The sequence below is a fragment of the Triplophysa rosa genome, linkage group LG9 (assembly GCF_024868665.1).
Source record: "Triplophysa rosa linkage group LG9, Trosa_1v2, whole genome shotgun sequence".
In the NCBI taxonomy this organism is placed as follows: Eukaryota; Metazoa; Chordata; class Actinopteri; order Cypriniformes; family Nemacheilidae; genus Triplophysa; species Triplophysa rosa.
Genome location: NC_079898.1, coordinates 14,082,620 through 14,095,226, shown reverse-complemented (window position 1 = coordinate 14,095,226; position 12,607 = coordinate 14,082,620). Strand labels below are relative to the sequence as shown.

General features: G+C 39.5%; 2 protein-coding genes across 5 annotated transcripts in view; both read right to left on the bottom strand.

The window, feature by feature from the left end:
* The window catches only part of ndst2a (N-deacetylase/N-sulfotransferase (heparan glucosaminyl) 2a), a 111,901-nt gene extending 105,473 nt beyond the window's left edge, over positions 1-6,428 (bottom strand). For both annotated transcript variants that reach the window (XM_057341897.1, XM_057341898.1), the window contains exon 1: positions 6,306-6,428. The gene's annotated coding sequence lies outside the window, so the exon portion shown is untranslated. The remainder of the gene's footprint in view (positions 1-6,305) is intronic.
* Positions 6,429-7,258: 830 nt separating this feature from the next.
* zswim8 (zinc finger, SWIM-type containing 8) overlaps positions 7,259-12,607 on the bottom strand; it is a 42,016-nt gene continuing 36,667 nt past the window's right edge. Inside the window, exons 23-26 of one of the 3 annotated variants that reach the window (XM_057341761.1) lie at positions 11,898-12,068; positions 11,454-11,573; positions 10,646-10,824; positions 7,259-8,794 (exon numbers count right to left, since the gene is read on the bottom strand). In XM_057341761.1, coding sequence (XP_057197744.1) covers positions 8,591-8,794; positions 10,646-10,824; positions 11,454-11,573; positions 11,898-12,068 — 674 coding nt within the window. In that variant the 3' untranslated portion in view covers positions 7,259-8,590. Of the gene's footprint in view, positions 8,795-10,645; positions 10,825-11,453; positions 11,574-11,719; positions 11,816-11,897; positions 12,069-12,607 lie in introns of those variants that run through there. The other 2 variants (XR_008963524.1, XM_057341762.1) reach the window with 2 other exon arrangements.

Here is a 12,607-nt window from a genome sequence, read left to right as displayed (position 1 = left end):
ATATACGGTTGCCGGTGTCAATAGCTAGCATGTTGTCGTGTCTCGTCATGAATGTGTGTAGTGCTTGTAAATAAAGACTAAAAAACCACACTAAACATGTTGTGGTAAAAAGTAGCAGATTATTTTGTTCAGACCAGTAAACCACGTGAATGTTGAACAGTTCAGTCGTTGATTAGGCTAATGTTGTCATACAATATTACTTATTATTTATGTTTTGTAATGTAGTTACAAATGTCTGTTTTCCCCAGTTTACTTTATGTCTGACATGATTTTGTGGTCAATATTTCATTTTATTATACAAATGACACCCTTTGCAAACAATGCTACATACACGAGAACTATGCAAGCAAAAACATCTAGGCTTACTTACCGTTCTTTGTTGACATTACAGTTTATAATTATGGAGAAACGATACATAAATCTTTGTATTGATATACGAAGAACATATGGTAACACGGACTACTTTACCTGATCGGTGGACATAGTTTGAAAGACGTATCTGGGTCCGTCGGCTTAGTAAACAAACTCACGTGTATTGAGCTGCCAGCGGGAAATCTTTGCGACAGTTTTTACGACACTGCATACAGACAATTCCGCTTATCAACCACGTGGGGCAACAGTGAGCAAAAGATACTCGTTGCCGCTTTAAGCGTCTCTGTGGCAGATTCAATTTCTGTGTAAAGAGGCCATAAGACCGCCCAAATGTAAACGCAAGTAAGATGGGCGTACCTGTCAGTACAATTGCTTTGGAACCTGATGTTCCAAATATGGTAAGAGGCGTTACATTTCCATCACACGCTTGCAGTATTCGACCAATCATTACTAGGATTGGGTATCGTTTGTGTTTTTACCGATACCAGTGCCACGTCAATATTTTTAAAACGGTACAGGTGCCTAAATCGATACTTTTAAAAAAGAGCCACAAAACACCAGTGGATGACATTAAAGAACAAAATGCTCAATTAAAAAATATCTATTAAGTAATAAAAAAATTCACAACAAATTCACAATTAAAGTGAATGTGAAATGAGCATGTACACTAACATTGCTAGAAAGATGTTATAGTGTTTACTGTTTACCCTACAGCTACAACTAAATGCTCCCCATAGTTGTATTAAATATGGGCAGAAAATGCATAGAATATATCAACAGATTGATTAAGTCAATTTACAGAGACCACTTGGCTACATTATATGTACATTATTTTAAAAACAGACAGTATGTATAATGACGAATAAGTATAATTATATGCCTATACATGCAGTCAGAGTAAAAAGCTTGACAAGACTGCATGTCTAGATATTAGGATGACAGATGCTATAAGATTTTAGCACTTTCACTGCTGTGTTTTACTTGTCTTGTCAAATACGTTACTGTGTTAAGAACGAATTCCACGGCACGCAGCACGCGCTTCGTTAATTTTAAACGCACACAACAGTTTTATTGTGATCGCTTGCATTGCAGACGTGTCATATGCATTTCAAATTATCGTTAATTTCACTTTAAAACTTGCCTTATGCGGCGGTTGAAGTTAAAGACTTGCGCCAGGTGATGAATGCTGAACTCGCCGAGATGGATGGAGGGAGATGAGAGCGCGCGTTAAAACTGTCTTTCACTATGATGAATCAACGGGTCATGCGCGTTCCGATCCGTGCGTATCACAGATCATTCGCGATCCGTTTAACCATTGTATAAAATGTGTTGGATTTGTATTATCTGAAGTTTCTGACTTTCGTTCACGTGAATGAGGGCAAATGTCTCAATCGACGGCTCAGTCAGCATTTAAGTGGCACCGAAATGAGGAACCGAAATGTGTGTTTTGATTCGGTCCAGTTACATACCGGATACATAGGTAATATGGCACCGGGGTTTCCGTACCCAACCATTACGCACTGGTTAACTGGCCAGCACACCTCGCTTTTCAGAGCGATGAGCTTTGTAAAAAATCAGTGCGTTTCAGAGAGGCGGGGCAAAGAGGAGATGCAAACATGCCCGTTATGTGGAAAAGTTTTGTTGTTTTTGAACCTTAAATCGTGTATACACATTGCATTACATCTAAAACAAACGATAATATTCGTTTTAGCTGTGTCATATGACCCCTTTAACACATTATGCAAGTGGACCAACTATTGTTATTTACTAAACCTTAAAATTATCTCCTCACAGAACAAGGTCTCTTTTCATCATTTATCTCATGAAGAGAAATCTAGCTTTGCGTTAGGGTTGGTTCTTGAGCAACCTTTTGTGTTTACAGTACATGATGCAAAGTAGAATTTGGTGTAGTAAATTATTTTTACAGCCTTATAGATTATAGGTAATGTCACCAAATAAAACCAAAAAAAAGAATGACATTAACCTCTCTTTTATTCATCAGACAAAAATTATTTCCCACCCCCAACTCTTTCCCTGTTTTAAAGTGATAGTTCACCCAAAAAAGAAAGTTGGTAACCGAACAGCACCCCATTCACTTCTATTCTATGGACACAAAACCAATGCAAGTGAATGGGGGAAAGTTACACCATTCTTCAAAATATCTTCTTTTGTGTTCTGTGAAAGAAGAAAGTCATACAGGTTTGAAATGACAAGAGGGTGAGTAAATGATGTATGTAATGTAAACTACCACTAAGTTAGTTATATAAAAAGAGCAATATCTGATAGTGACTTGCTTAAAGTCATCTGTGTCTATTATAAAAAATGACATGCATTGCATGATCTTTTAAGACTGAGATTTCCAAATTACTAAACTAATTTTAGGTTTTCCACTGACAGTGTGTAACCACCCTGAGATATCGCCTCTCTGGCCGAGGAGACCAGTCTGGTAATGCTGTCTAGCACAGACATTTCAGAGGGCTCTTCCCGATCATCAAGTTTAAATTAAACCACCACCCCCCACCTGTGAATCAGCACCAGGAGGAGGTGGCTTACAGTCAGTATGGGAGAGTTGTGCTTACCCTGCATGGCTTTTCAATTAGTCACACTCAAAGTTATCCCCTGAGAAACTTCAGGAAGAAAATAAACACGTTTTTTAAATATGCAGCTGTGCAGCGAGATAGATAAAATGAGAAAGAGACGTAATATTTGAGGCATGTGGAAAGAATCCATCTCATGAGTTTCAAACCAGGTGAGATGTCCTGGCAATGGCCAGATAACCAGAAATACATAAGGGAAGCACAAAAATCCTGCAATTAAAATTCTGTTTATCAGAGGTGTGCAAACAGCTGAAAGCACATACAAATAAAGCATACAGCCTTAAAAAAACATAACACCTCAAGTTAAATGCTGACACACCTGTTCAGGCCTACAAATCTATGCACAATGTATCTAATGTAACTATTAGAAAAAAAACCGAGCATATGAAATAAACGTGAAAATTAATTCAAATCTAATAAACAGTGCGAATCCTCACAATTATTAATATGCTACTGCATTACCACTTACATTTTAGTCTGGAAAGAAGAGCCACAAATTCCCCACACTTAAATCCAAATCATTCATAATTCATCAACCACTAGATAAAAAAGATCAGTCTCTTCAATGCCGTAACCTGTGATGATAATACAAAGCTAACTGAAGCCCCACAGGCTTGCAGATGAAGGATGCTCGTATCCCTGCTGGACTGGCAATCAACTCTGAACTAATCTGATATTGAACTAGCATGCCATTAATACTTCCACCTCTTGACCCCTGCTACACAGCGATTCCAACAGCATCCCCTTTTTATTAATAACAAGGGCTATTAGTCCCAGCATACTGATCTGCTATTAGAAACCCAAGGAAGTGATGAGTGAATGATGACAGTCCATTTGCCTCTGCCTCTTGACTCGGTGAAGCAATGGCTTCTGCTTTGCATGGGTACGTGAGGCTTGTTCTTATAGCTTGAATTCCTTGACCGGATGAAAGCTACAACAGGTGTCTTTCCAACGTACTTAACCAAAGACTGCGAGTAAAAAGTTTCATAGGAATTAGGCCCATATGTTGAAAAACATTGCACAAACTCAAACAGAGTGATCCAGCATCACCACAAAGAAACAGCAGTAATTTTCATTCCAGTCCTGAAAGTTTTCCCCCCACACTTAATGCAAACAGACTATTACAGATTCACATTATTACTATTATTAGACTTGGTGTCCTCAAAACTATTGGTCTGGAAAACAACCCTACATCTGCTCATACATTCCACAACACTCGAGGAGTGTTTCCGTCATTGCATAGCTGCGATCAACCTTTACAATCCTCAGTGTTGACATGCCTCTCTAATTTCCCAGCGCTGCACAGGACCTGACTCAGCTCCCTGAAGATTACACGGACTGAAAAAATTATATACCCTATATTCTGTCCTGGTCCTTACTAGTGGAGAGTGACAGTAAACAGTGGACTGCACTGCAGCAAATGCGGTTATCATCACAAATTAAAGTTGAACTTTATAGATAGAGAGCCTGGTATTATTTCACAACGCCATCACATGACACAAACGCTTTTATAAGATTGGAATCATTATACATTTTGAATGGTAAAATGCACAATGCAGATGAGTTTTTAAATTCAGTTCAACTGTCCTTCTAAAAGGTAATTTTACACACAGCCAGCAAGCATGTAATACTATATGCATGCAATTAAGATACAGGGCTGAAATTAATACCAGCTTTAAGGATACGAAAGGAAAATAAAGAGCCTGGTCATCTGAAGTCATTAATCTAATAGGATTCTGGATTTTTCTCCTACTCTACTGAAACTTAATCCAAGTCTTGTCCCACTTTCAGTTTTTTTAACCTTCTCACACACACACACACACACACACACACACACACACACACACACACACACACACACACACACACACACACACACTCTGACTGTCACCACCAGGACCGACGCTCATTTACAAAATTATCTTGGGCATTTATAATGCTCTCAGGACAGAACGGAACTCATCTTCAACTCAAAATTCAATACTAATTGGGTCATGCTTTTAGGGACTGAGTGGGATGAGTTATGGTGTAAGGGCATATGCTCTCCCTGTTTTAAACAATCTGCATGGGAACAGAAAGGAAAAGAAAACAAACAAATATACAGAATATTCAATTACTGAATAAAGATTGATCACACACAATGAAAACATAGTCAGAGTCATACATCTACTTTTTATAAATACTGACCATTCATAAGAATGTCTTGAAATTCCTATCAGGCAATAAAACAACTAGATGATGAGTGTGTGCAAAGATCTAGAGGAATCTTGTCATCGGATAACACAAAATTCACTGCCAGAATCTATTTCTCATAAGCAAGCATGTATCAAATTAATTATAAGTACAACTGTGTTTAATAACATTGATAACTGAATAACGAAAGAGAAGTTACAATACCTAAAAAATATACAGACGTTACATAAATGTTATTTTATAGATGCACACTTTTATTATAAAATATCAAAACGTCTCAAAAATAACACATTTCTCAGAACTACACAACTAAATAAGACCATCCAAAAGTACAAAAACATCCAAAAGTACAAAAACATCCAAAAGTAATGCACGTCCTATTAAATATTTTAATAAAATGTCATGTTCAAAATACGCACAGAATAATCGTTTTAACCAGAGTTTTATAGCAGTGCACCAACGGCTGACACATGAGACATTCCTAAAATGAGAACAGAGAAAAGCCCATGTAAAATTCATTACCGTCCATTTTTAAATAAATCTAGTCTCTATAGCGTGAGATGGCAAGGCTACTCGGAACTACTCTAGCCTCCAATGAAGACTCCATCTGTCCATAAACTTTTACAGACACATTAAAAATCACAAGCATTAAAAAGCAACAAGCATCTCGCTTTGCTTTTGTCCCGACTGCTCGGAACCCAGGCTTGCGCTCGCGCACTCTTTGCTCCTATTACTACGTATGAGAAATGTGCAAAATATATAAACGAGACAGTCAGTCTTTCAGTAAAGATATTACCAACACTTGCTGGATGTCTGGATTAAAATCACAAACTACAGAAAACTTCCATATATCTGCAAAACTCATCATCGAAACGCCAAACTTCACCACGGATTATATAGTGTGTTTCGGTGCTGAATGCATTTTTATGCACCCAAGAGAGCTTTGACACTTTAAATTGTCTTTGCTTTTGTCTTAATTTTCATGCGTTCTTTGCGTATAAGCGCTTTAAAATAAATGCATGTTCGTAATTCGTTCCCTTGGATTTTCCTCAGAACGAGGTTAGCGCGGCTAGCAGTAGCATTTTTTACTTCTTAAGGGGCAAAATCACGTTTATTATGAAGACACCACAAAACAGTACTCACAGATTCACTTTCCTTTGATACAGCTATCCGAAAAAGAGCATTACAAATTTATCAAGTTTAAAGAAACGGGTAAACTCAGTCTCGTTGACAGCATCACTGAGCCGCCATCTTCACTCAGTTGTGATGCTGCTGTTGGCTCGAGAGTCGAGACGCTCTACCTACAGAAAACTCTGGAATGAACCAAATCATCGGTGGAATGGGGGACACCACCGACCCGTCAACGTTTCACAAGACATTATATGAGATCATTTTAAAATGTGAACCTCAGATTGGAAGTGAAACAATTATTCGAACCAGGTTCAAACCCACTTTTAAACAATTTTTTAAAATTTAATAGTTCGATAGATCATTTTATTCAGGAAAGCCCTGCGATGTGGAAGTGAACATACTTGTTTCCCACAGAGTGCACCTTCGAGTAGGTTATGAGGTAACGTTAGGGGCCCAAACAAGGACCGGCGTGTCTTTTTTAATTACATTTATAACGGACTTTAATTTTAATTCAAAGGATTTAAGGTTTGACATTGTAAACCATTCATCGTTTAACATTAAGTTTGAACGATAATGAATAATCACTTAAGGAACTAATCATCACAAAAAAATGTTCTTTGCACCAAAACTAAGCGTGTGATTGAATTGGAAAGTTGTGTGTCAATTCGTCTATCAAAAGAAATCCAAGTCGCCACATAACGGCAGAGTTTGGATGTTTAACCTTCTAGCGCCCCCAGGCGATGAAAATACATCCAGTGCAATGTTGAATGCACGCTCTTCTGCTTTGAGAAGTTTAACTACAACAGCATTTGAAGGAAGTAACCTTCATAACAGACCTAAAACTGTAACATTGTAAAAAAAAAAACGAATATTGTTCAGTTACCAGCTAAATGTGTATTGACCCAAAGATCTGCTCACATATGGTCATAAATGTTTAGACACAGATAAAACACAAATTATTAGTGTTTTGATTTACCTTTATTAAGTAAACTCTACATTTTTAATATTGCTTTGTTCCAATTTAGTTTTATCTTTCCCCCATTTATTCTAGATTTTTGCAATCAGCACAGTTTATATATTTATATGTATTTATATAGATTTTTGTTTGTTTTTTTCCCAACCAAGCTACACTTGAAGAATACAAAAATATCACAGTACATTTTCTACACAGTCGCTCTCCACTAATGAGTTCCAAAGCTGGGGCTGAGCTGATGCTGGGAACATGGGAATCTGGCAGTGACGTTTATTGACCACTCACCTACGCTAAGCCAAGGGAAGCAGTTAACCCATTTTGAAATGAGAGGGAAAACCAGACTGTGTGGTTAGGCCAACTTTTGAAATATGAAATTGCACAAATACCAAAGTCCATTAATTGTATCAGAAATGACTTGTCCAATCAGTGGATTTCGGCTTTAAAAGAAACCAATTTAAATGCCTGGAAGCCCTAATTGTTTGGAACTAAAGTCACGGCTGACATTTATAAAAGCAAAAGTTAAAAGCTGCGTAATCTGGTCCAGCCAGACTTCTCTGTTCCAGCACTCAAGCCACCAGCAGTTGACTGGAAAAGGGAACCCATAGCTCAATCAGCAATAACATTCTTCCATTTCTCATCTTACTCTTCAGACACACCATACTATACAAAGTATTAAAAACAAAAGATAAAACAAACCATTGAAGAATCCTCACCCGTACTTTGATTATTGTGTCATAATAAATGTCTCTTTAATCGTTTCAACAAAGTTTTTCTTATTTTACACTGCCATCAATTATCCAACGTTGAAATCCTTTATGACCGGCGGAGACTCGGTTCTCGAGGGTAGAGGAATGTTGCAGTATGAGCCTGACATTTAGTGGTTTCATTCAAATTTGAACCCAACATGAACACAGCAAATGGAAACCCCCTAAATGAACTCAACAAATCAAAGCACAGAAATCAGTGAATGCGGGATGTTAGGACAGATAGATTAAACATTGATAGCCATTACGTTACTTGACAATACACACCAAAAAAAGAGAGAGAGAAGAAAAACAAGGTCAGACACAACACTGGGATCAACGACTCGACAAAGGAGGGACCCATCAACTGGAGTAATTCCCTGCCCCAGTAGCTATGTACCACATTCTCATGACTTGAAAGACTTCAGGACTAAACGTTCTGTCATGTGAGTGGACTTGTAGAGGATGTTGCCTTGGCTACACTTCCTTTAAGAGGGAACGGAGAAAGCTGTGTGTCGGATTGAGCCGTGTTAGTGGTCTGGGGATAGCTGCAGGTATAATGGCCATTTCTTTCCCAGCATTCAGGGTGAGAAAGTGGCCATCTCCAAGGAGATCCTTTGCCAGAGTTCCTTAGTCTGTTTTCCCCTTTTCAGGTTCTGCAGCACATCGTTGAACTGCATCATGCCAACTGGTGTCAGGCAAAACGCCCCGCGAGCACTTCGGATGATGTTCACAAAGTCGTCGTAGTCTGCCGGAGTCAGATGGATCAACCTATGGTGGATATACTGAAACAAAGTAGAAAATATTGTAATATGCTGGTAGGACGTGAATTCAATTATTTAATCATGCATGCTTTTATTTTCAAAATGGTAAAAACAGGCTTTGTTTTAAAGGGGTCATATGGCGCGAATACGTGTTTTTCTGTGTCTTTGGTATGTTAGAAGTTGCCCATGCATGTATTAGACACGTAAAATGGCAAAAATTTAAGTGTCAGAAAAAAAGATGCATTCTATCTAAAAGCGAATGCTCACCCAGACCTGCCTGAAACACCTCGTGTAACCACACCCCCACAAATCTACATCAGTTCGTGGTATGATTTGACTTTTATGATTTGATTAAGACCGCCCAAATGTATACGTAAGTAAGGTGGGCGTACCTGTCAGTACAATTGCTTTGGAACCTGATGTTCCAAATATGGCAAGAAGCGTTACATTTCCGTCACACGCTTGCAGTATTCGACCAATCACTACGCACTGGTTAACTGGCCAATCATAGCACACCTCACTTTTCAAAGCAATGAGCTTTGTAAAACATCCGTGCATTTCAGAGAGGCGGGGCAAAGAGGAGATACAAACATGCACGGTATGTGGAAAATACAGCGTTTTTGAACCTTAAATAATACATTGCATTACATCTCAAACAAATGATAATATTAGTTTTAGCCGTGTCATATGGCCCCTTTAAATGGTTAAACAATGTGTATATATATTCAAAATTAAGGCAATGTTGTGACACCGATCAGATTCTGGTTTCAGTGGAATGTATCCATAGGTAATGCAATAACAGAGTAACTGTGTACCCCAAGGTCTTGGGTTCAACTCCAAAGGATTACACAAACTAATATAACATACACCCTGTATGCAGTGTACATCGATTTGGACAAAAGCACCTTTCATATCCATAAATGTAAATAGAGTCTTGCTCCTGAGAAGCTCTAACCTTAACCTATACGAAAACAGGTTATAAAGTGTCATGTCTCCGGATGTTTCTAGGGACATAAAGCATATGGAGCGCATTTCCCACCAGCAAAGTACGTAATGACTGGGTAGATTTCCGCTCGAGTACGTCCTCCGGGTCCCTCGTCTCATTAGCCACGCACAGAGAAAGTGGATTCAAGCTGGCACTGTCTACCTTCCACATTTACCTTGCATTAATTTGCCAAGATTTACAGTGACAGGCATATGGTAGCCTTCTCTCATCTGTGCATTTTTTAATTTAAGGCAGCTATGACAGAACGGTGGCCACTTGAGCGGACATCTGTGTAGTTTGTCACATTACAACTTCAAACATTTCTGAAAGCACAAAACGCAGTCTTCAACCAACTAGCAGGTATCTGCAAAAGCAGGTGCGTGCGTATGTAGGAGAGATATCATTTGTGTGCTCCTCTAGGCAGCGGTTCTTGGCTTTGGGCTGTCACAGCATGTTTAATGCTCTCTCATCAGTATGCCCCATCCTGTGAACAGGCTCCATTCTCCCTCTCTGCTTTTAACACTTCAGAATTGTTCATGCGCAATTTATATTCCGTGTGGGCGACAATACCATCACAATCTAGGCCTGGCACCACTCGAGCGCTCTAAAACCCTACACACATTGTCGTCTTAAAACTTTGCAGATTTCAAGCCAAGTCTACGCAATATGAAAACAGGCTCTGAGATGGATGCAACTGATTCAGGAATGACACAAAGCTGACAGTTCATACAAGGAAAGATTATGGGTATATTTAATGCTCATATTATTCCTGGATCGTCACAGGCTAGAAAGTTTTTTCAGTATTCATCCAATTAGCGATGTTATCAGAAATTATGTGAGCATGATTAGATCCCCAGGCTAAATCTTGGTCATTGGTGAATCTGTACCTGTAAGTAGGCCTGCTGGCAGCGCTGCACGAGCTGATGGAAGGCAGGGGTGCGGAGGTGAGCGTGGATATGTGCCGGGTTTAACCTCTGCAGAGCCTCCATAATGATCTCCTGCAGGACAAACGGACTCAGAACGCCTTTTGCAGCCCCCACGCAGAACTGGTACACATGGTTCACGCCTGCAGAAAAAGATACAGGCAGGAACAAAAGGAAAGAGAAAGAAGGAATAATCTGATTTAATAAAAGGAACACTGCTGAGAGATGATTTTAACAATAAACAAGCTGTTCAAAGACTATATTTGAACTCCAGCTGAGTACAACTGATCTGAATATCAACAAATGACTTTCTAATATACTGTAATACCATCTGAACCACTTTTAATACACTGTATTTATATCAAACTGTTACAGAATCCCTAGAAACCGCCTCGAAGTTCATCCGAAGTTCGAGAGCATTCGGAACAGTCTGCTCTCGCTGTACTTTGATGTCATGTGATGTCACAACGCAGCATGAAATGGAACATCTCAGAATGCCCGACAAAACACTTTCTACTTCTATATTTTCTAGCCTAGCATTTAGGACCATGAAAACAGGCCACATGCTGAGATCTGGGTGGGTTACACCTCCATGATAAAGGAGAGATATCAAAATGTCAATATCTCTGCTGGAGAGCTGCTGTTGAATCACCTCTTTCTCCTCAGCTGAAGGCAAGGTAAAATGCCAGCACAACATAACCTATTTCAACATCTCAGCTATTTTTGTGGATAACTGGAAATGAAAATCAAAGCTGTGAAAATATGGGCATACCGAGACGTGCAGCAAGACCCAGCAGCCATTTGACGTCTTCTGTGTATGGGGGACTGCGGGAGAAGTTGTTGGGATGATCGTTGTGGGCCCTCCTTCCCAGCATCTCCAAGGCCAGCATTCCTAAACAAGACAAGAACGTTTCGGGATTAACGCTGTGCCGCTGCACCTCTCCAGTATTGAGAATTGACTCATGCACCCAACGTCCTAATCTTCATGATGTATGAGTGCTGATAAATCGTAATCATGCCTTAATTAATATTTCTCACTGTGAGAGTTCTTGTCAGTCCTGCAACATGGACTCAACCGACCTCTCCCTCACCTGTCTTGATAATTAATCACCACAATTCAGGACCAGATGGATCCTAATGGGTGCAAAACAGCAACATAAGGACAGGCAAGCCATGCCCTAAAGGATCTAGGCGATTTGAAATCAGCCTTCCTTACCGACTCTGTAGGCCGAGTGCAGATAGTGCAGTCCCTGCTGGCTGATCGGTTGGCTGTGCTGCTCGTCTTCCATGGGAAAGGCCGCGCTGACCAGTGATGCCGGCTGGGACGAGAGTCCTGGAAGAGATGCCCCCTGAATGGCCTGGATGGTGGAGCCTGCGTGTATCCCTCCTAATGGGAAAAACAGAAGAGGATGTTCAGTCTTCTCAGTGACAAAATAAGTGCAGATTGCAAATGGATTCACGGTTTTAAAACGCCATGCTGTCTCAACAAACGGCTATTAACTACAGTAAATACAGCTTATTCCCGATTTGCAGTGCAGTTTGTTTTGTTGACTTATATGAACACCTGCTGTGATCTATAGTATGGATCGGGAGATAAAAATGACCTCATCTAATCTTTCCTGTGGCTCGACCTGGAACATCGTGGTCATGAGTATGATTACCAAGGAGTAAACATGCTGATGTCAGGAAATGTATGGTTTAAATGTACTGGAAGTCACTTTGGTGTCTGCCAAATGCACTAATCAAATTTAAGCACTTTTAATTTTGACAATATTGATGAAAAAGTAAATGTTTGCTGCATCCCCGACAAATATTGCATATGCCAACAAGGATGCCCCTACAGTAGATATAGCATTGTGCAAAGGCAAAAAAACTTTTGGTTACCAAAACCAATAAAGATTTCTTAGCAGGCATTTGTCACCTATG